The sequence below is a fragment of the Haliotis asinina genome, chromosome 14 (assembly GCF_037392515.1).
Source record: "Haliotis asinina isolate JCU_RB_2024 chromosome 14, JCU_Hal_asi_v2, whole genome shotgun sequence".
NCBI classification, from domain to species: domain Eukaryota; kingdom Metazoa; phylum Mollusca; class Gastropoda; order Lepetellida; family Haliotidae; genus Haliotis; species Haliotis asinina.
Genome location: NC_090293.1, coordinates 39955936 through 39981168, shown reverse-complemented (window position 1 = coordinate 39981168; position 25233 = coordinate 39955936). Strand labels below are relative to the sequence as shown.

At 43.4% G+C, this 25233-nt stretch overlaps 2 protein-coding genes across 2 annotated transcripts in view; one reads left to right on the top strand and one right to left on the bottom strand.

Annotated features, from left to right (window-relative positions):
* The first annotated feature begins 3086 nt into the window (after positions 1–3086).
* The window catches only part of LOC137261849 (spectrin alpha chain, non-erythrocytic 1-like), a 315782-nt gene continuing 293635 nt past the window's right edge, over positions 3087–25233 (top strand). The window contains exon 1 of the mRNA XM_067799651.1: positions 3087–3203. The gene's annotated coding sequence lies outside the window, so the exon portion shown is untranslated. The remainder of the gene's footprint in view (positions 3204–25233) is intronic.
* On the bottom strand, positions 11893–12888 carry LOC137260787 (uncharacterized). The gene has a single exon (XM_067798356.1). The coding sequence runs from the start codon at positions 12886–12888 to the stop codon at positions 11893–11895; it is 996 nt and encodes a 331-aa protein (XP_067654457.1).

The following is a 25233-nucleotide window of genomic DNA, read 5'->3' as shown; positions in this document are numbered from 1 at the left end:
TTTGATATGTTGATGTGATATCGAGACTCACTAAAGTGCTAGTAAAATGCCTGTTTTGTCATACCATTCATCAAATAGAGACATTGTCAAAATGAATTCTGGTTATGTTTTTACTTAAAGCTAAAATTATGAGCACTGTGGTCACTGGATATTCACTAATATTCACTAATATATAGTGTAGAACTGCAAGGAATGCATGAGTGATGATGATACTGTTACCCATGATTCCTTCACAACAAACTTAAATGCTCTGTCTAATTTCTTAGAATGAATAATATCCATGCTGTTTTGAGACTCTACTTGTTTTGTTAGTCTGTCTCAGAATTCCTGAACCACATTAGTTTTACTTCCACCCATCCCTTTCTGCAATGCAATAATGTCCCTGTCGCCTGTCATTCACTTTAAGAGATGTTGAATTTCACACTGAGGTATTGCCTTCCATTCTTGATGGATGGCATATTTCAATACTTAATATTGCCCAAACAAGCTCTGTGGCATTAAGATCTGGATTCATAGCATGCAAGTTGCAACAGCTTCATCCTGAGAGACGACGCCAAATGCACATGCACAATGTTTCCTACGATGTTGTCCATGAAGACTGGATTGTCATTGAAATGTGGTACAACAACCCTGTCTAGGATGTGCAGTAGAGAATTCTTCTGATCATCACTGGGTCAGGTTTACAGTAATGTGAGATTCACCACCATGGCATACTTGATATACACTATACTAAACAAACTTTATTGACAACAATTTCTTTTATGTCATGAGTGCGACATTTCAACACACATCCTTGTATCTTTGTCAAGCTTAGCTGGAAGAAGTTGTAACATCATGTTAAACTAAAAACAAATGTGCTTGTCACTTGATCACTTTTGATGTAATTTTGTCATAGGATCGTGTGATGTGATGCTTATAACAGGATTTGAGAGAGTCAATATTGCAAGGTTTGGTTGCCAATTTCTTGCTTTATCATGCTGATTGTTTCTGAATTAGGTCAACAAATCCCCAGGTATGCAAGTTACTTCATTCCATCTTGCATAAAAGTAAAGAGAAACAGTGAAAAAATGGATTTATATGTGGGGAAATTTGTTGAATGTCTGTAAAATGCTGTGAGTTAAGATCAGAAAGAAGAAAACTTTCAGGGGAAAATTTGTGAGCTTTCCAAAGCCAATGACATTATTTTGCGAATCTGAAACCGTGCACACAATCAGATCTTGCTTTCGGTAAACAACCAAGAATCGACCAAGGAAGACTACTCCAGTGGATGAATGCAGTATGACGTGAACCCTTTTCCATGAGCACCTTTTTCAAGCATCTTTGGGCACCCAACAGATGTTGGTCAACCAGGACTGTGTGTAACTGTCTCAAGGCTTTAGGGGTTTAGGTCCTGAAGGGTCATCATATTCCCACTCTCCTTGTTAACATCACCACCTGCATTTAAATCTCTAGGCCAGGAGAGTGAACCATTGGTCAGGCAGAAGCAGGTTCCACTTCATATTATGCATAGTCACCTGAGAGTTTGGAGGTGCATTCACACTGCTCATCTGTAGAGGAACATTCATCCTTCTGTCCCATTTGGTGGAGGATCAGGTATGTTGTGGGTATGTGTATCAAATGACTGTAAGCTGACGTTGGTGACTGTACAAGGAATTGTTTGTGGACAGCACTATATCATGGACATTCTCGATCAATGTTTTTTTTGTAGTATATTTTGATAACCACACATTTGCTACCAGCTCCAAATTCATGGACAACAACACTAAGCCACATCATTACCCTGCTGTGGGAGAATTCCTGCGGAACAATCTTCTGAGACTCTCAGAGACCAGCGAGGAGCCCTTATCTGAACCCCACCAACCAATTCTCGGACATTCTCTGGGACATGCCAGGTGTTTGAAAGTAAGGGTTCCTCTTGTACAAAATGTTAGTGAACTGGAGGCAGCATTACATGGGAAGTAGTGGCAGTTTTCTCAGGATCATATCTACGGGATCCTTGGTGGCATGAGGAGAAAGGTGGAGGCTTTCATCTTTGCAGATACACAAGATACTGATATCAAAGACCCAGCAGATTTTGACGAGCGATACAGAGTGAACCATCAGTATCTCACCATGTATCGTGCCAGGAAAATGCTTATTAAAAAAAAAAGCTTTTCCACAAAATCAGAAGTTTTGGGATTTCTCTTCCAGAAGAATGAATGACCTCCTGTTCTTATCACTGTTCTGAAAGGGGAGTGCATTATTACATTTGATATTTATAGCATATATTGAAAAGCTTACTTTTCTAAACCATTCTACACCGAAAATATAATGGATACATACCATAGTATTTGATGTACAAATCACATCACAGTAAACATATGTGCATGCTATGAGATAAGGTTCAACAACCACGCATACTCATGAATGTTCAGCATGCAAACAATCTATAAAAGTTGGCATATAAACATAATGTTACACTGTGTTGGAGATTTCTTACTATTGCAGTCAGCAGTCAGGGCTGGAGAATGTACCCACCGCCTCTTATTACAAAATGCCATTACATTATATTACTTCACACACTGTGAGAGCAGTATAATTCACAAATTAGGCTGCAAGTATTTTTCTCAGCAGCCAACTAATCCAAATGTCAGCTGGATTTAAATACATCATGATGGCTGAACTAGCTTGAAACCATGGATCACATGTGTTGACATTAAGTTAATGAATTATTGGCCAGTGCTAGAGGATTGGAGCAAGTTTGCCTTTGACATTCACTTGTATAAGCTGGCGTGTTATGCACGGGATCATCACCTAATGTAGACAGCCACGGACTACACACACGTGCTCACAACACGCTGAATCCTTAATACTGTGTCATGCATGGTAACTTGGCTTCAGCTTACTTCATCAGCAACATGTTGTTTTCATTGAAAACTGGTAGTAGTGTATCATGTTGAGAACTATGTAAGTGGAACCCCCAGTAGCAAAGTTAATATTACTCACATTATCAACCTAGCTACTTAGCTGGCAGGAAAAAAATGTGAAGAATTTGTGTAGTGGCTGCAATTGCAAGCTGTGGGTGGTGTTAATTGTGTAGTGATCTTGTGTAGTGTGAGAGAACAGGGAGCTGCAAGAGGCTAGCTGGCTGTGTGGAGGATTGTCATTTCGCAGCAGGCTTTATTGCACTGGCCTGCAGTGTCATCTGACTGACAGGAAACAAGGTGAGGTGTTTGTTTTGTCATGTGAGTGAGAGATTTCAGGATGCTCTAATACTGGTTATTGATCATAGCTCAGTAGCTTGTACCAGTGACACACACAGACTGCCTGTCTTGGCCTGTCTTGGCCTGTCTTTGTTGACTGTGGAATCGGGTACTGGAAATTGCTTTCTACATAATTGATAAGGTTTGGTGGCATTTCACTGCTGGAGATGTTCCTCACCATATGAACATTACTAAATCATGTGACTAGCCATGCACTTAGTCCCCACTGTGTGCCAACCTTCACACAAGTAGATAAGGTTGAACTGGATAATTAAGCCTTAGTAACATGAAACACTGATCACACAAGGATTTACCAACATCTGTCTCTGTCTCTGGAGTATCATCTCATCCCTACTGTCGTACTTCCTTTCCAATCTCTCTAACCCAGGTTGGCTGCTGGCAAGATTTGAGTGTACACATCATCTCAAGATTGACACATTGCTTGACTGGTGGATGTTTACAAAGTGCTGTACACAATTTATGAACACAGATCAATAGCAAATAGATAAGCCCTCATGTGTTAGTTCCATGAAGATATGTCAGTCCTTTGTGAGTCATTGAAATGTCTGCCATGAAGTTTGATTCTGATTTTGAGCTGCCTTTTCAGCTATATAAAGATATGCAATGCAACATCATATGTACAGTACAACAAAGAAATTGTTATCCATGATAACACCACATCTGCTTTGTACTTCTCCATCTTGTAAGAAATGCCTACTTTGCAATCCACCAAGTTGTAAGAAACGCCTACTTTGCAATCCACCATCTTGTGAGAAATGCCTACTTTGTAATCCACCATGTTGTAAGAAACACCTACTTTGCAATCCACCATCTTGTGAGAAATGCCTACTTTGTAATCAACCATCTTGTGAGAAATGCCTACTTTGCAATCCACCATGTTGTAAGAAACACCTACTTTGCAATCCACCATCTTGTGAGAAATGCCTACTTTGTAATCAACCATCTTGTGAGAAATGCCTACTTTGCAATCCACCATGTTGTAAGAAACACCTACTTTGCAATCCACCATCTTGTGAGAAATGCCTACTTTGTAATCAACCATCTTGTTAGAAATGCCTACTTTGCAATCCACCATGTTGTAAGAAACACCTACTTTGCAATCCACCATCTTGTGAGAAATGCCTACTTTGTGATCAACCATCTTGTGAGAAATGCCTACTTTGCAATCCACCATGTTGTAAGAAACACCTACTTTGCAATCCACCATCTTGTGAGAAATGCCTACTTTGTAATCAACCATCTTGTTAGAAATGCCTACTTTGCAATCCACCATGTTGTAAGAAACACCTACTTTGCAATCCACCATCTTGTGAGAAATGCCTACTTTGTGATCAACCATCTTGTGAGAAATGCCTACTTTGCAATCCACCATGTTGTAAGAAACACCTACTTTGCAATCCACCATCTTGTGAGAAATGCCTACTTTGTGATCAACCATCTTGTGAGAAATGCCTACTTTGCAATCCACCATGTAAGAAACACCTACTTTGCAATCCACCATCTTGTGAGAAATGCCTACTTTGTAATCAACCATCTTGTTAGAAATGCCTACTTTGCAATCCACCATGTTGTAAGAAACACCTACTTTGCAATCCACCATCTTGTAAGAAATGCCTACTTTGCAATCCACCATGTTGTAAGAAATGCCTACTTTGCAATCCACCAAAATGTAAGAAATGCCTGTGAGACCAGCTAAAATTTTTCTAAAGGTTTTGTCTGCAATTTAAGTGAAATCTTTGAAGGGCATTCAGAAGTGGAATACATAAGAAAAGCAATATTTCTTGATGTCAACTTCTTTATTGTGAATAACACAGAGTGTATGCTTGCTCCTTCATCAGGTGACATCCATATGTCATGCTTTTCTTATGCAGTTTAAATGGAAACAAAGTGAGGGACTGGAGATGGTCTTCTGTGACCTTCCTGTTCCATCCTATAGTGATTATCGACCATGACATTCAGTTATTTGTAGGGGATGGTTTCATATGCATTCTTGCAAATATATTTGTTCATGGCAGATTGTGTTACATTGAATAAAATACATTGGAAACTTTCCTTGTGACTGTTGGGTTCACTACCAAACCCACAGACTTACATCATCGATCAAATGCTCACAGATACTTATTATATGAACAAACTCTTTTAAGTGGATTATTGTGTTGTGATTTGAAGTAAAGCTATCCTTTTATGACTGGATTGGTTGTGGTAGGATTGACATTAAAACCATACATATATAACTGTATTGGTTGTGAAAGGATTTACATTATAAGCATACTTATATATCTAGATTGGTTGTGTTACGATTGCCATTAGAACCACACTTATAACTCTGGATTGATTGTGTTAGGGCTGACATTAAAACTAATCTGGACTGGTTGTTTTAGGTCTGGCATAATAGTCAGTTTTATCTAACACAACCTACCCAGATACTAGTATATAATAAGTCTGGTTTGTGATAAGCAAGATAGATACCATTGAAATGGAGAAAACACTCAGAGATTAACTACAATGTTAAGAGTTGAATACATGAAATACTATAACTGCCATCAGTCTTGAAGGACTATATGCAGGATATGTTTAACTCAACTCACACAAATTTGGTTCCCAGGGATCATTGATTATTAGTTTTTAGAGTCCTTGCAGGCAATGTGAGGTCCTATGAAGTAAATGTGTACAGAACTGCATGTTTGGATATATTTTTAGTAGCCTGTAATGAATGATTAATCATGTGGACTGATGGGTGAAATGATGCAAGTAACTGCTCTCAAAGAAACAACCAAACACTTCGCAAAGTCATAGATATGTAGTGGTTTTCAGTCCCCTTTTTCTACATTTGTGCATACTTGACGTTCATTTCCACATCATGTAAATCCATATCATAGGATCTTTATAATGGAATAGCCGTATATACAATACCACTATATTCTTCATTCACTTAACTTAGCATGCTGGCTAAGAGTCTTCCCAAATGTATTTGAGGGAGTCTGCCCCACTCCTGTTTCACTCTTTTCCTTCATTTGTCTTCGTGTCACAGATATGTTCAGTGGTCTGCATTGAGTGAGTGAGTGAGTGAGTGAGTGAGGTTTTACACTGCTTTTACCTATGTTCCTGCAATATCATGCCAGGGAACAGCAGAAATAGGTGGTCTGGACTGAAGTTTTCAGTCTGTAACATTCTATGGATGTTGTGATGTAGGAGGTGAGCATTTACAATCATGTATAGTTAGCATTAGACTAATAACTAGTCTCTGAAATGAACATACTTTACAGAATAAAATGTTCATGTTATGTAAAATAAAATATAATGAAACTGTACCCTGAGATTTTCTTCAATAAAGTTCATGTTATCTTATTTTCAGATCATGAAGCTGTAGAAATCTAGACTTGCCAATTTTCTAGACTAGCATGGGTTATCTTTTATATAATTTGCTTCAGGGTCTATATGACAGACTAGGTTAGCATGGAGGGTCATTGTTTAATCCTGAAAAACAAACTAAAGTGTTCCGCATGAAAGACCCCACATTACTAGTTCACACACAAGCAGTGGATGAAGTAAAGTAAATTACAACTGTCTCATGCGCAGATTTAAGAAATGGTTCACAAAGAATAATGTTGCTACCTTTAAATTGTCAGAATTAGCAATGAGCCTTCCACATATGTCTGGTGCTACTGTGTCCAATGACCAACTTTAGGATGTGTTGTGGAGTTTTACAAACATTTTAGTATCAGATGTTTGTCATCAATGCTTATCTTTGTTCCAGTATTTGGTACATGTAGTTCATATATAATGTGTGATGCCCTTGACTACATATATATGTTGGTAAATATTTATTAATTATGTACACACCAAGGAATTTTTACCACCATATCCATATACACTCTCGTTTTGAAATTTTGTGTCTGTGCATGCATGCATGTGTGCGTGTCTGTGTGTATCTGTGAGTCCCATGAAAAGCTGTGGTAAAAAGTGAAATTAGAAATATTTATGATTGATTTAAAGTTTTAATATATGTTTGATTTTTCATAATGTATGTTAAGTGTTTGTAGGCAAACTTTGTACTATGATGCATTTCAAGTGATTCAGATTCCCAGTTTCATAATTCACTGGAAACGTATATAATGAAGTCTTTCCCTAGTCTCAAGACGTTAATATTGGTTGTTGTACCTAATGACTTCTTGTGTAGTGACTGTTTATGTGCATGATGTATAACATGTGTGGGAAGTCAGCTTCCATGACGTTTGCTACACTGTCATGTTATGAGGGCACCTGCTTTTTGCACATGACACAAAAAAGGTCTATTTCACTTATTCTGGAGTGTTGCCATGGTACAGTATGTCAAAGTGAAACTGAGGATATGAGGGGATGTCATGATATGTGACATTTGAGACAACAATCACCTCACCAACATAGGGTTGGATGTGTGTGTGTGTGCAAGTGAGGAAGTTGAGTATGGGGTTATGCATGTGTGTGTCTGTTGTTCATGTGCACGTCTGTTGTTCATGTGCACATGCATGCATGTTAATAACATAGATGGTCATTTTTAACAGTATACAATTGCCATGATAATATTTGTTGTTTCTGTGAGATGAAGCAATATCCTGTATAATGAGAGAAAGATGATTGGCTTGAAAAGACCCTGTCTGTGTTTGACAGCTTCCATGCTTTGATTCAGTACCTGCTGGCTGTTGTGAGAGCTGTGGGGATGCGTTGATGTTGATAGTGCTGGCACAACTGTGTCATGTCCTGATAGGTATCTGTGACAGAGATATTCTGTTTACAAGCAAAGAATGGCAAAAAGTGCTATGCTTCATTGCCAGCTTGGATCACATCGGTTAGTACTGCAGACATTCTAAGAGACAACATTTCTTTTTATGAAGGGCACTGAGTGAGTTGTTCCACTTCACACAGTGTAAACCACCCTATATGTTACTTGTTTCTTTGTGACCACATACACCAGCATTATTGTTTCACTGACTGTTTCTCAGGCCAGATGCTGTCCAGTTAGCTTTAGGGTAGCACCTTTTAAAGGTCACATGCAGCGTAAAATGCAACTTTGCAGATTCTGATACCATTTGGTAAGGACTTACTGAAACAAATCATCAAAAATGCCAATTCAACCTATGAAATCATAAAAAAAAAAAATGTGATGAAAAAAAGAAACCAGAGTTCAAACGGTTAAAAAAAATCGGGTGAAAAAGTGGTTTCAACAGCTATGGTGCACTGCACTCATAACATACGCGCAGTGAATAGGTTTGAAACAGTATGCCTACCCAAAGTATGAGGTCATGAGCAGTAGTCTGATCTTGTTTGTGTACACAAACAAGCATATGAATGACTTGTAACATGAAAAAAACAAAAACAAACACATGTTGACTGTGATAAGCAGATTGTCACAGAGAAAAATCAATGTCTGGTTTATTGACACTTATATGTCTGTCTGTGTTTCTGCTAATGACAATATGCAATGCACAACTTATAAGCCATAAACAAAGAGCCAGCTAAGTGTATTGTTGAAGGAACTTGTGGCCAGCGAGAAAGTTCTGTTACACTTGAGTGCACACCCACTAGCTCTGACTGTGTTCGGTATCGCAGCTGCTTCATTTCAAGAGAGGTAAACCCAAGTACAAAATATTGCATTTCCGATTTGCGATCATACGCTTATAATTTTGTTTATTTGTTTTTTCTTAATCAGCAGTACATTTTATATTTCATGAATAAGTGATAACTGTGTTTTAATTATGTTTGACTTTTTGGTTGCATGTGACCTTTAACATAGGCAGGCAATATATATATGTGGGCCCAGTGCAACTTACTTTATATGTGCGTTAAGTCATCACTCATAGCATAATGATAAACACAATTATAAACTGTATATCACAGTGTAAACAACATGGTCTGGAGACCAAACATGTATGGATCGCGCAAACACACAATTACTGAGAAGCATGTTTTTTCACGCGCCCTCAGACCACGTGGGAAACGGTCGAATTGGTCAGTGTGTGCACAGATTTGGTATATTTAGGTGAGTTAGGCTGCTGTTCATCACAATTTGTACCATTAGCTTGTCCAGGTAGGATGTAGCTAGATAGTTAAATAGAATTTTCATAGTTCATCAATATAGAAGTAGCATATAGCTAGCTGTAACAGAGCAGCAATATTGCAATACTAATTGATAGCATAGATAATAGAATTTAAAGGTTTCACATTAAGTGTCCTACCCCGTTAGCATTTGTTATAAGAGATTCCTGTTTAGTTCCCCATGTTTGTTGTTTAGATTATTTCATCTATTTAGACAAGAGAGTCATGTTTAGTTCCCCAAGTAGCACACTTCGACACATCATTAAAGATTTCAGTTCCACTGCGCAACACCACATGTGTGGCAAGTCTGTGGCTACATAAGGTTCTGTGGTTCCATGTGCATGTGTATAGAGTAATACTGTACAGCAAACCCCCAGGGGGCAGTTCTCCTGTTACACCAACAGTTGCACTGTTTCAGATGTATGCTAACATTGTAGTAGGGGGTACTGTGATTGAACAATGACACATTAATTATTGACAGCAGAAAGACTAATCAGAGACGTGGTTATACAAAGATCTGCGTGTGAGGCTGGTAGTGTGTGCACAGTGGATCTTGGAATGATTGTTTGACCTTTGTAGTTAGTGGTGATCTACATGCGTGATTGGCCAGAAATAACACACTGATTAGCACAAAACATTGTGGTGTCTGCCATTACCTACTTGACTCAGCAGATACCAAAGTAATTACCTTTTTCATCCCCAGATTGATTGAGTTGAGCTATTGAATAGCATGTTCTGTGATCAGTTTCTTTCTCACCTGACACATTAGAGTTAGTTTAGAAATCAATGTTTTAGTCTAAAGTGGCATTTACAATACACCAGTCATATTGTTGGTTATCATGTCCACTACTGACTGAATGCCCCCAATGTTTACTGACTGTTGCCTCATAAATAAACCTCAGCAACCACATGTTCGAGGCAGTCACTGATGTTAACAGGTGCGAGAAGAGTATCAATAACAATATTAAACATAATCTGTATCTTTCGTTGATCAGTTACTACCAAGGAGCTAAAATAACTGGCTCACTTACTCCATGGAGACATAACAGGATATACTGTCACATTGATACATGACAAGAGACACTGTCTTATAGAGACATGACTGGAGATCCAGTGTGCTTGATACTTGAATGGCACATAGAGACATGACTGGAGATACTGTCTCTTGAGACTTTACTGGAAATCCTGTTGCCCTAAGACTTGAGTGGAGATTCTGTTGCATGGAGACATGACTGGAGATCCTGTTGGCAAGAGACTTGACTGGAGATCCTGCCACATGGAGATATATCACTGGAGACACTGTCTCATAGTGACTTGACTAGAGATCCTGTTGCATGGAGACACTACTGGCGACCCTGTTGCATGGATACGTGACTGGAGACCCTGTTGCATGGAGATATGACTGGAGACCCTGTTGCATGGAGACATGACTGGAGACCCTGTTGCATGGAGACATGACTGGCGACCCTGTTGCATGGAGACATGACTGGAGACCCTGTTGCATGGAGACATGACGGGAGACCCTGTTGCATGGAGACATGACTGGCGACCCTGTTGCATGGAGACGTGACTGGAGACCCTGTTGCATGGAGACATGACTGGTGACCCTGTTGCATGGAGACATGACTGGAGACCCTGTTGCATGGAGACATGATGGGAGACCCTGTTGGGAAGAGACTTGACTGGAGATCCTGCCACATGGAGATATATCACTGGAGACACTGTCTCATAGTGACTTGACTAGAGATCCTGTTGCATGGAGACATGACTGGCGACCCTGTTGCATGGATACGTGACTGGAGACCCTGTTGCATGGAGATATGACTGGAGACCCTGTTGCATGGATACGTGACTGGAGACCCTGTTGCATGGAGATATGACTGGAGACCCTGTTGCATGGAGACATGACTGGAGACCCTGTTGCATGGATACGTGACTGGAGACCCTGTTGCATGGAGATATGACTGGCGACCCTGTTGCATGGAGACATGACTGGAGACCCTGTTGCATGGAGATATGACTGGCGACCCTGTTGCATGAAGACGTGACTGGAGACCCTGTTGCATGGAGATATGACTGGCGACCCTGTTGCATGGAGACATGACTGGCGACCCTGTTGCATGGATACGTGACTGGAGACCCTGTTGCATGGAGATATGACTGGCGACCCTGTTGCATGGAGACATGACTGGAGACCCTGTTGCATGGAGATATGACTGGCGACCCTGTTGCATGGAGACGTGACTGGAGACCCTGTTGCATGGAGATATGACTGGCGACCCTGTTGCATGGAGACGTGACTGGAGACCCTGTTGCATGGAGATATGACTGGCGACCCTGTTGCATGGAGACGTGACTGGAGACCCTGTTGCATGGAGATATGACTGGCGACCCTGTTGCATGGAGAAATGACTGGAGACCCTGTTGCATGGAGACATGACTGGAGGTTATGTTGTATGGAGACATGACTGGAGACTCTGTTGGCTAGAGACTTGACTGGAAATCCTGCCACATGGAGATATATCGCAGGAGATACTGTCTCATAGTGACTTGACTAGAGATCCTGTTGCATGGAGACATGACTGGCGACCCTGTTGCATGGAGACATGACTGGAGACCCTGTTGCATGGAGACGTGACTGGAGACCCTGTTGCATGAAGATATGACTGGCGACCCTGTTGCATGGAGACATGACTGGAGACCCTGTTGCATGGAGATATGACTGGCGACCCTGTTGCATGGAGACGTGACTGGAGACCCTGTTGCATGGAGATATGACTGGCGACCCTGTTGCATGGAGACGTGACTGGAGACCCTGTTGCATGGAGATATGACTGGCGACCCTGTTGCATGGAGACGTGACTGGAGACCCTGTTGCATGGAGACATGACTGGCGACCCTGTTGCATGGAGACATGACTGGCGACCCTGTTGCATGGAGACGTGACTGGAGACCCTGTTGCATGGAGACGTGACTGGAGACCCTGTTGCATGGAGATATGACTGGCGACCCTGTTGCATGGAGACGTGACTGGAGACCCTGTTGCATGGAGATATGACTGGCGACCCTGTTGCATGGAGACGTGACTGGAGACCCTGTTGCATGGAGACATGACTGGCAACCCTGTTGCATGGAGACGTGACTGGAGACCCTGTTGCATGGAGACATGACTGGCGACCCTGTTGCATGGAGACGTGACTGGAGACCCTGTTGCATGAAGACATGACTGGAGACCCTGTTGCATGGAGACATGACTGGAGACCCTGTTGCATGAAGATATGACTGGCGACCCTGTTGCATGGAGACATGACTGGAGACCCTGTTGCATGGAGACGTGACTGGAGACCCTGTTGCATGGAGACGTGACTGGAGACCCTGTTGCATGAAGACATGACTGGAGACCCTGTTGCATGGAGACATGACTGGAGACCCTGTTGCATGGAGACATGACTTGCGTCCCCGTTGCATGGAGACATGACTGGAGACCCTGTTGCATGGAGACATGACGGGAGACCTTGTTGGCTAGAGACTTGACTAGAAATCCTGTCATTGATCAGTTACCACCAAGGAGCTGAAATAACTCACTCACTTACTCCATGGAGACATGACAGGAGATCCTGTCACATAGAGACATGACTGGAGATATTGTTTCATAGACACTTGACCGGAGATCCTGTCTCCTAGAGACATGACTAGCGATTATGTTGCCTAGAGACTTCACTGGAGATACTGCCATACAGAAATATGGCTGGAGATCCTGTCACACAGAGATTTGGCTGGAGTTCCTGTGATACAGAGACCAAAGATCCTGTCACATAGAGACATGACTGGAGATCCTGTAACACAGAGACAAGATTTGAGATCCTGTCACACAAAGACTGCTGAATAATCTTCCACTCTGTGCCATGGAAGGCCTACCTTATCAGTTCTGTGTGTTGGGTGGATTATAACTGAAAGATATCTTGATGAAGTCAACATGTACACGGTGTGCAGTGGTAGAGGTGATTCAAGCTCGTATCTGCTGATATGACATTGGTGACATTTAATGCAGCACTCCTAATTCCATGTCTGCAGAGCAGATTTATTGATTAACAGATGACACAGCTTGGAAAGGCATCCATTCTTGTTTCTTCGCCGTCCTGTCCCTTTACACTCCTCTAAAACCTGCAGTACAATACTGATGTTATTCAATTCAGATGTATTTTGGTTATTACTATGAATATCATAGGCATGAAATAATGATTATTGTTATAATAGTAACGTATCATAGTCATGGAATTTATAATTATTATAATACTTAGATCTGCAAATGATATTATTAATAACAGGTGATATGAGGTGTGATGAGATATGAATAACAAGAGGATGTAATAATATATTTAAAATATGAAATAAATAACGCCTGGGAGGTAGGAAATAATAAACAAGGTCTGGGAGGTAGGTATTCGGTAGTGGAGGAAATAAGTACGAAAGTAGGTCGTTAGAGCTTGTTGGATCAAGTTGAGATGATTCATAGATGAGGTAAAGGGAAATGACTTTACTATTAAGATGGAGCAACTTGTCAGAGGACCTCGGTAGCAGTTCATAGTATTCCATGAGACATATATGGTTAGTAGATAGAAACTTTGAGTTTCTTGGAATCCACCTCACAGTCTTACAAATATGGTATTGGGGGTACAAAATAGAAGGGGAGGGTGAAAAAGTTTGGCAGGGTTACGGTTTGGTGACCAATGGCCACAAGGAAGAGGGTGTTGGCTGTGATGTAGGGACCCAGCTTTAAGCAGTACCAAAGCCCAGGTACGAGAGTCTGGTGTGCTCCCACTCTTGGTGTTTGGTCACACGGAATCTTAAAAAGCACCAGCATTTGGCTCAAGATGGAAGCTTTGCTGCTGAAGTCTTATAGAGTGACCACAGAGTGGGTTGACCAGCAACACAGTCTTAAACTATTAAACGAAGATCATCGTCTTGTGGTTGCTGAAGGAACGACGGTAAAACTCCAAGGGCCCCCAGGTACTGACACTTTACCTCTTGTGCATCCCCTATTGTCAGGACAGAAGTACGGGAGTATACCACAGTTTGGGTAAGGACACCCCATCCAGGTGGGGATCCTGACAGGTAAATGTCATCTACCTGGCAAGTAACGGCGTTGTCTCCAGACCTTGGAGTTGAAGATGAGTCAATGAGGCAATTCTATAATCAGGTTTTTTTTCAGGTTTATAACGGTATTTTCAGCTATATACTTCAATTTCTTCATTAATTTTTGTGAGGGTACCAGAAGGATTTCAGGAGTGTATGTCCCAGTACCTCAGTCCCACATCCATCTAACATTGTATCCACAATTGTGTCAGACTTGGTGACTGGCCTGGTTGTGTGTCATTTTATATACTAGCCACATAAAGGAACTGTGCATTGTCAAAATATTATCCCAGTTGATATCACAATGTCAAAGGTACAAAGGTAGAATTTCAATTGAAAAGTCAATCACAATGATGTCATGAGTCCACAAGCGGGAAAGGGGTCAAACGACCATGCCACAAGCTCAATAACGGGTATGTCCACTATCAGCATTGAGAACAGCAGTGCATTGTCAATGCATAGAGCCTATCAAGCGTGCAAGGAAAGCTTGTGGGATGTCACACCTGATTCTCAAGTTCTGTTGCAAGGTCAAGGATGTTATTTGGTGGAGAGGAAGACGGCATAGACGTCGATCCATCTCATCCTAAACACGCTCACCAGAGAGATCTGGTAAATTTGCAAGTTAAGTTGCCGTGAACAATCACCAAAGGAGTTCCTTGGCGTGCTGTTATTCCACCCCAAATCATCAGGGAACCACCACCAAAGCAATTCCTCTCCAATACATAGGCCTGTGCATAACATTCTCCCACACGTCTATAGGCACATTAACGTCCATCGCTATGGGAAATGTTAAATCTGAACTCATCTGTAAAAACAACGTTTCTGCACCAAAAACAAGTGTCTTCGGACATGATTTCGGCACCACATTCGGTGAGCTTGTCGATGACGTGTCAGGATAGGTTGTAAGGCGGGAAGTTGTGGTGATGACGTTAACGTTCTCGAACTGTGTTGGGGTGGATATGGCAAAGTCCTGGGATGCTCTGGGCAGTCATCACTGCAGTCTGAAACCTGTGGCAAGGATGGGTCACCTTTATTCACCTGTCCTGTCTTGGCATTGTTACACGTGGATGTCCAGAACGTGGCTGATCTATGATGTCATTTGTGTTCTGGTGGCGTCTAACCAAGGCAGAAATGGTGTTCCGGTGGCAGTGGAATTGTGCAGCCACTTGTTGTTGAGACATTCCAATTGCCTCATGGCATTGTGCAGACATTAGACTTGGCATAGTATGCATTTCAATAGCATTTAATTTTTTTAACAATCACAAGGGCAGGGTTTGTTACAGGTAGAGCGGGTGGTCCTACTCTACCCACCACACTTTTCCTCACAATGGGTAGACCTCATACATTGTCCATAATTGCTTAATTGTCAGGTGATTACTCAATGGTTACAGACTTAGCACTCGTTCTGCTGGTCCCCACTTAGTTATTGACGATAGTGCTGACTGGCATTTATCACTCCCTCTCTACTACTGATATGTCTAGCTGTTCTACCTTTAGCCTGCTGTGGTGAAGTTACTCTATAACTGCTTCCATTGGTAACTTGAATTGATGCTAAGTGGTGCTTGTCATGATCTCTTCTTTGAGTGGGACCCGTGAAGGTCCCGGGGTAGAATAGGCCTTCAGCAACCCATGCTTGCCATAAAAGGTGACCATGCTTGTCGTAAGAGGCGACTAACGGGATCGGGTGGTCAGACTAGCTGACTTGGTTGACACGTGTCATCGGTTCCCCATTGCGCAGATCGATGCTCATGTTGTTGATCACTGGATTGTCTGGTCCAGACTCGATTATTTACAGACCGTCGCCATATAGCTGGAATATTGCTAAGTGCGATGTAAAACTAAACTCACTCACTCACTCACTCACTTCTTTGAGTGGCATTTTAGAAGCTGGGAAATGCATTCTAGAAAACTCTATGGATAACAACTTCTTTATTTCATGAGTGTGATGTTTTTATACAGTGGTACAAGAATCTTACTGAAACATTATACTCACGAGGTAAGGAAGTTGTTATGCTTGAGGTTTGATCAGAATGTCATATTCTCATTGACCAGTGAATATTTGTATCAGTATAGGATCTGCTTGATTTAACATACTAAATATTAAGAAGAGATGAAGACGACAAATAATGTTTTGATATTAGCCGAATAATGTCTGGGCCCACTGCTGTATGTTGGTGATTTCATAGGGAATCTCATAGGTCCCAATGGGATGGTGGGGTAGCCCAGTGGTTAAAGCATTCGTTCGTCACACCAAAAACCCAGGTTTTGATTCCCCACATGGGTACAATGTGTGAAGCCCTTTTTCTGGTGTCCCCTCCCATGATATTTCGGGAACATTGCTAAATTCGGCGTAAATTCACTCACTCACTCACTCACTCACAGGGCCCATAAGCAGGTCAAGGTTCAGTGGGAGACCTTAGTACTCCCAGTGACAAAGAAAGTACGCTTGGTCAGGTCTAGTCAAGTCATATTTGCCAGGCACACAACTGGAAGCAGGAGTGGTTCTTGAATATATATGCTTGTCATCAGAAATCTGGTTGTGGAAGTTAGTTGGGCCCTGCCATGCATATTGCAAGCTGATATGCAAAGGTAGCCAGGGACCAGCTTACCGAAAGTACCACCTCGCAAGAATTACAAGCCCTATTTATCCCATCATGTCAGCATTGCTGAATGTCATCATGAAGACTGACTGTCAATAAAGATTATCTGCTGTCAAAGCAGTCATGATCCCTCTGTATGGCACTATGATCCATGTGAGTCAGTGAAGAACTGAGTGCTGGACACAGAGGAAAGAACAGTAGTATATACAATGGGGGTTTTAAAACACTTTCAAGAAAAGTCTCTACAAAGCCTTATTTACTAAATAAGGCTTTGGTTGGGCCCTTAGCTCTTGCTATTATTACCCCTACTACTTAACGTGTGTTGGAGGTAACACTGTGCCGTACGGTACGATCAATAATTCTTCTCTTACAAACCCCCTACCCGGCCCATCCCTCAAGTAGTATAAGTTAGGTTCGTCGGCTTTCATATCCACTTTATCTATGTTGTAAGTTTTGACTGACCATATAGGATCGGTGGCCCGCTTACGGCTATCACCCTCGTGTTCCCCCGGCTGGTATAGATACCTCACTAGGGCCCTATCTGGTATCTGTTTCTCCTTCCCACGCAATGGAGCGGCCGACTCTGCAACTATTGATTTTAGTTTGATAGCGTCTGCCGGTTTCTTACCGGTGAGACGGGTGACTTCATGGTTGATTGCCGACACCACCTTGGGTAACCTCGTGACCCATTCAGTCGATCGTTTTCCAGGGGTGACCATCTCCCTAGCATACTGATGGCCGAACAAGTGCTCAGCCAAAGTCCTATTAAATCTCTCAACTATGGCTTGGCTGCGATGGGCTCCGGCCGTGCCACGCCTGACCTTTGTATCGTGTTTGGCTAGCAGTTGTGACACGGCACCCATGAACTCCCGTCCGGGGTTAACTTGCAGCTCTGTTGGCCACGTCAGCGGACTGCGTTTGTATATGCGTTCGAATCCTCTGGCTACCTGGGCCGAATCTTTCGTGGTCAAGGGTTCGGCTTCCTTGTAACGACTGGCTACGTCCACTACGGTTAAGGCATACTTGTACCTCTTGTCGTGGGGTAGGAACAGTAGGTCTGCCTGGTGAACGCTATTAGGTATGTTAATACCGAACCTCCTTCTAGGCACGTAGCGTGGTGCCGGCAAATAGATCTGCCACAGGGCTTGTTTTTCAAGCCACGCTTTGGCTTCCTCCGGGGGTACTCGCGCTATTTTAGCTAGTTTATCTACTGCGCTAGCTCCTTTCCAGTACCCACGCGGGCTGTAGTAAATAACCTCAAATTTTTTCATGTCCATACGCGTATGTGTTTATCCCATCAATAGCTATCCAACGTTTCGTGTCCATAGGCGACAGGGACGTCTTGTTTATAGTCAGTCCGTATATCTTATGTCCATCACTTCTAAGTGTGTTCATTTTATGCCTAAAGGTACGGGTCTTGAACAGGGCTTCCTTGAATCTGGCGTGTTTGATGTGTTGTTTCACCACATACTTCTTAACCCCCTTAGCCTTCCGGATCTCACTATTGTCGGCTTTCAGTATGGAGTACATCTTAGGTCTGAAACCTATGTACTCAGCTATGGGCGTGCCAGCACACTCGTCCTTCATCTTACCTAGGACCTCTTTATTTACCGTACTGTGTATGGTATGGGTCTTAGGGTAGTCGCTGGTGTCGTATAAATCGAGGTGTTTTTTCATGTCCTCGTACACGTCCTCGGTTCGAATCTCCATCAGCAGGGAATCCGTGTCAGTGTACAGCACTTCACACCTGTCACCGTACTGTTTCTTGAGCTCGTTGTAGTAAAAGTCGTACATCAGGTGTTTGGATAAATCGAGGATGCTCATCCCCACGTAAACAGGCCGGTTGAATTTTATGTAGCTTTTCTTCATGTGTAGGGCAACCAGGTTGTCTGTGAATATCTTACTACGGTTGAATGCCGGACTGGCTATCAATCTCCTGAGCTTGTCTTCCTCACTCGACCGAACCAGCTTCACGGTCACGCGTTTCCTCAGGTTCTCCATAGTCTTACCAAACACCGAGTTGTTCATGAGCTTGTAGAGATTTTTCTCAAAATCACTGGTGGCTTTTTTTCGTAGGTCTGTGTTCATTCTGATGTAGGGCTCCATCCATGGGCTCTGGTCGAACATGAGCACCCTGTGTATTTTGGTCAGCCTCATACCCAACGACAGGTACAGCTGTAGGTTGCGATAGTGAATGATGTACTTAGTATTATTCATTAAGTTAGGCACGAGTTTTTCAACGTCTGTCACACGCCCACCTAACAAGTTATGTTGGTACTCAGACATCCAGTCTGGGTTAACCCTCATACGTTCGGGGGCCAGGGGGTAGCTGTTGTGTGATGTGTGTAATTCCTTGGTATACTCTAAGTCAACCTCGAGGATATACCCTTTGTTCGAATCTGGTGCAACCCCCATAACATCAACGTGGGGTACCCATTCGAATCCCCCTGTAGGTAGATACTGGCTCATGGCCCAGCCGTACAGGTTGTTTGCGTCGAGGTAGAGAATGTGATTGGTTGGCTTGTTAGGATCGTTACCTTTCACGTATTGATTATTTGCTTTCGCGTATCGTTTGGATGCCATGGAAATCCCACCTCGCAAGCCTTTCTCAATGAATAGGTGCATGTCGTAATCTGTGAGCAATTCCAAATTAACTCCGGTCTTTTTAAGCAAGGCGTCCCACGACAGACCTGGGCTGGTGTAATACCATGCGGGGTCGAGTTTATACTGCTTGAAACACGTTCGCCTAAACGTCTCAAACACGTTGGCTAACAGCAGTACATCTGTCCTCAAGTACAGGTCGTGATAATCACCCAGGTTCTTACAACCCAGTTTATTCCATACGTTAGTCGCGTGCGAGTAATCATCTCGTGAGACGGACGCCTCATTCAGCTTGCTATAAAAGCAGTCAATAGGGGGTAGTCTGGTCTCGGTGAACTTGACCCAACTATCCATGTACTCATAGGGGTACACACCCTTCCTCATAAGCAGGGGTCTAGTCTCGGCGTCTGTGTATCGATCGGTGATAGGGAAGGTATTGTTGGCCTTGACCAGACTGTCGAGTGACGACAGGAGGAACTGAAACGAGTCAATGAACCTAAGTCCGTTTAAGCTGAAGGAGATGTATCTCTCCATGTTGTTGGGGATGCACGTTATATTACCATCGATTTTCGCGATGGCCTGCATGATCAAGTGTGAGTCGTACCCTCTCAAGTTGTGAAAGACAACGGGGATGTTTATTGTCTTAGGGTTGATTTTAAGCTTGAGGTTGCACGTGCTGTGAGCGGCGCCTCTATACTTACCAGTTATGTGGCAGTGATCTCTCACCGAATCATCGTTAAGTGGTGAGTCACACACGTGACAGTTAGTGCTACTAGCGTGAGCTATCCTGTCGACTCGGGTCATACACATGGGAGCGATTCTATACAATGTATTCCTAATAATTTTTTCTTCCTCCTGCAAACACTTTAGAAACCTTTCAGCCGCGTCAGGGCCCCTATACACTACCGGAGCTTTCGTTTCCCCGTCACAACGGACGATAATGTATCCAAACCCACAGGCTTTATGCTCTTGTGTGGGGGAATCCCCCACCACCAAGGCTTCGAAGTCGGCGTATATGATATAAGGCACAGACATTTGGTTCTTGTGGTTACTGAATTTTAGGATATTATCACCTTCCTTAGGCATGTCGACTCGTATGGCCGTCTGCCCCACACCTTGACAATCATCCCGGTGGGATTCTAATAAATCAGCTCGTGTGAAGCCATGTAGGCATCGTTCACAGAGGTGGGTCTTTTCTCTGTGTGCCGATTGGTCATACAACAGCCTGCTAAAGTGTTTTATCCATGTGTAGTGATACTTGTCACCTCGCTGGATCATGAATATATTGATAACTTGGCGATCCTTCACTTCGCTGACCCTGTGTACTATTGTTGTGTTACCTTCGTGCCCAAAGACATTTATAGCCAGATTATTCTGTTTTTCTACTTTAGTGATCTGGGATATGGGGGTGGGTTCATCTATACCATCCCAGTTGAGCCCATCATCCTGAGGATAATTAGAAGACCTGTTCGGATTAGTGTCAGCTGGAAATAAGGCTGACCTGATAGCTAACCTCAGGCAATCGTTTCCTCTATTCTTAACGTTTACTATGGCATGTTTGTTCCTATAGTAGGGGGGCAAGGCTAGGTATGACCCGCCTCTGAATGGCACGTAGTTAGCTATGTCTAGATAGACATTATCGATTTTATCTACAGCCCACCCAGACCCCAAGTGTGTGTAGCGTTCTAGGTATTCTCGTATCTGCTGAAAACTGGTATCGATTGATGCGTCAATGGTCTCTGTATGTGTGACGACCTCTTGTTTACCTCGGAAGTAAGGCTGAACATACTCAGTGGCCCCTGTGGGGCCCCCAACCTGCTTATCAAGCGACATTTTCACTGTGATCTGAAACTTGATACTTCCTAGGTTATTTAGTTCCTGGTTGACCTTATCAGCTATCAGAGGCTTGATATCTGTAATGTCTATGTTTCTATGTTTCAACGTGCATGCGCCAACCTCTCAAATAGTTGCCTACAGCGCGCTCAGTGCGCACGAACTGTAGGTCAATAGCTCTATTCTGTCGTAATAATTCTACAAGCTGTGGTTTTCTCATACGGGAATACCCGCCTAAACCCAAATCGTGTACCTCGGCTTTCAGTTGTTTTACAGTGGGACGTGCTACGGGGGTATGTGATAACAATGCGGTTAACCCGGCTCTCCCCAGGTTTGAATAACCCGTGTATCCAAGCTGTTTTGCTTGAGCTTTTAATTGTTTTACCGTAGGAGGGGCTTCTAAACCTAGTAATCTCAACAATGCTGACTTCCGCATTCGAGAATACCCGATCACACCTCTCTGTTTTGCGACCCGCTTAAGCTCGCGTACAGTAGTCATAGTGTTTACACCTAACATAACCAATGTCTAATTGGGTCACAGTAAAGGGAGGTAACCCTTGATAAAAATATGTGGCTGAGTAAAACATTTATTTGGAGTCTATCTTGAGCAGTCGCCTACGTTCTTTTATGTAGTCCTTTTTATTCTCGTAGATGAGTTGATGTCTGACTACGTTCGCTCCGTGAGCTTTACATAGACAGTAGTGCCCTTTAACCCCGATACAACACACAGAACACGTGTAGTTAGGACTTCCCATATGGAAACAACAGAACCCCTGATTCCTGCATTTCCTACCACAGGCCTCGGTCTTCCCCATAAGTATGTATTCGCATCGGTATGGAGCGGGTCTCATGTTTACTTATATAGGTATTTAATTTAATTGCTTCGCAACCAACGCAGTAGCTGCTATACCCAACACTATGAAGCCCAGTTCACGATTCATTTGTCCCTTGGATGGTGTGTAGTACTGAGCGAGTGTGGGTTTATTGAGCGGTTCCAATCGTTTACCAGTTAGTAGGTAGTATTCTTTCATTGCTTCATCGACATCGTTGAATGTTTGAACGGCATGGTTTTCACGCTGGAGTTGTTCGTTAATAAAATCGATCCTCTGGAGGCGTTTTTTAGCGTACTCGGCCTGTGCCTTTTGTAAGTTCTCAGTAGCGAGATCGTGCCGCTTCCTTTCTTCCTGTATTTCAGCCGCGTGGTCATCTCGTAGTTTCGAGAAGAGGAAATTACTCCCGGAAAATGCCAGGGCATTCACTAACGCCCCACCGACCATCATAGCTATCGTGGCCATCCTATATTTATTTCATTATATTATCAGGTATTATCCCTTGTTTTACTAGGATGTCTTTTGTGGCCATCGCCATACCAAGGTTCATTATGAGCATACCCATATCCTGCAGGTTGAAATCTAGCTTGATAGTTGGTTGTTTAAGCACCATTTTAGTCAACCGAGCGTACCCTACTGCTAGACTGGCGACCACTGTGGCGTGGTATGCGTCGTTGACGAACGTTTTCCCCTCAGACATTATGTACATGTAAAAATATTTTAAATTATAACATGATATGCGGGTCGACAGTGGGAGGTACCACCTCACTGTTGGGGAATACCCCCACGTTTCCCCCACGTCCCTCACGTGTATATAACCACGAGATAGCCAAGACAGCAGTTACGCCTACAACCAACAACAGTCGGGTTGGGTTGGTCACTGTAATAATTTTATGTTGGTTACACCACCGTTTTTTACCGGCAGCTACCCTCTTAGGATTCTTCTGCCTGGTTACTGTTGGGGGTTCCTGTGAAGGGGTCACTTCCCTCACTGTGGGGGTTTCCTCCAGTGGAGTTTCCCTCACTGTTGGGGGTACCCCCACTGGGGTTTCCCTCACTGTGGGGGGGTATCACCTCGGGAGCAGTATCCATCTATACTATTATTATTATTTTTTCTCTCAAATTGACAATGCTTTGCCGTGATAATCGCCGCCGTCACTGGAGCCAACAACATACCATATTTGTGGTACAGCCCGCAGCTGATAGAACGCACGGCGTGTTCGATAAAAGGGTCTTTCTCGAGGTCCTCCCACAGGTAAAGTCGGCGCTCTGGTGGAATGGGAAGGAAGTATGATACAATACCGGTGTATATCTGGGTCATAGCCGATCCTATTGTCTTTGTCATTTCTGCTCTGAGCCGGGACTCGTATCTAGCGTACAGCTTATCGATTTCTTCGGCTGACATTTTGTGAATTTTATCCGGAGTGTAGTCTCCAAAGTAATGTTTGGCTTTGCCGCCAACAGCCAACTCCACCAGTTTCTCTCGCTTATCATCATCCACTACCCCAGGTACCAACAATTGTTCGAGCAATTCCTCACACTCCATCTTATAATATAACAAGTAAGATTTAGTTTTAACTATATAATACCCGATGCAGACAAAACACAGAGAAATGAAGCTTAGCTTTGCTTAGCTTTGCTAAGCTTTGCTTAGCTTTAGCACACCCTATATGCTACTGGTTGGTCGGTCTTGAGCACGAGCTTAGCGTGTTTAGTTTCAGCGAGCTGTTTCTTCACCCGTTCCCGTTCTAATTTGCTCATCACATCGTTCTCTCTCAAACACTCCTCGAACGAATCCCTGTCCTTGCAGTGAAATAAGGCCACCCATCGCGTCTGCTCCCTGAGGTCTTTCAACACCGAGTTGAACTTCTGCGTTAGCACCCAGACGCTGTGATTTGCATGCCGGCCGGAGAAGGCCAGGTACGATAGCATGTCTCTCTTTTTTGTTATCTCGCGATTAGCGCTGCAGTCGTCCAGTATAAACAGCGTCGGTTCCCCTTTAAATTTCTCGTGAAGAGCTTTCAACCAGTCCTGCAGGCGTGTTCCAGGGTCGATTTTGTGTACGTCCGGGTCCGTCATCACCCAAGGTCGCGCGTACGTTTTATTCATGCTCAGAGTAGGGCACATGATAACGATGTTATCGAACACATCCTTGTAGTAACCCTCCAACATATCCAACACGAAAACTGTCTTCCCACAGCCAGTCTGCCCGCACACTATGGCGCAGTGTGGGTCAGTGGGGAGGTGGGGCAGTGGGGACTGTTTATTGTTGGGGGGTGTGGGGGGGTACCCCCCATCAGTAGATGGCTTGCACGAATCTCCCATTGTCTATATTAAGTTGCGCGTCCATAATAACGTACAGATATAATTTCAACTTACCAGCGGGTTGAGCCTTCTTAGTAATCTGGATGGTTATCCCTTCGCTGCCGTTATCTATACGGCGCCCGCTACCGTGCAGTTTATCATCATCCGTGGATCGCATGTCCAACCATAGGGCGTACTTGGTGGTCAGGTATTCACCGATCTGCACGGAGCCGAGGTCCAGGTCCTTTGTTATGTAATCCCCCACTGGTAGCTTTTTTATCTCATCCCACTGCTGGTGTGGTCTCATACCATGACTGAACAGCTGGTTGGGCACGCCCTCGATGGTCACTTCCACCTTTTCAATCTCGGGGTTGAAAAACTTCTCGCTGTCCCTCCAGAATGGCTCGTAATCCTCCACGGGGACGACCAGGATACCTTTCATCGATCGCGCCGGCACGTTCAGGTTGATATTCCACACAGTGTCGCTCTTATCTCGCACAACTGATCTATGCCTCAGTACGCGATCGTACAGGATAGCCATCTTCCCAAAGTACCGGCTTCGAACCTGCCTGGCCAGCTCCGGGCTAGTGA

Excerpts from the sequence above, each read along its gene's own strand:
- LOC137260787 (XM_067798356.1), bottom strand. The coding sequence starts at position 12,888 with ATGACAGGATTTCTAGTCAAGTCTCTAGCCAACAAGGTCTCCCGTCAT.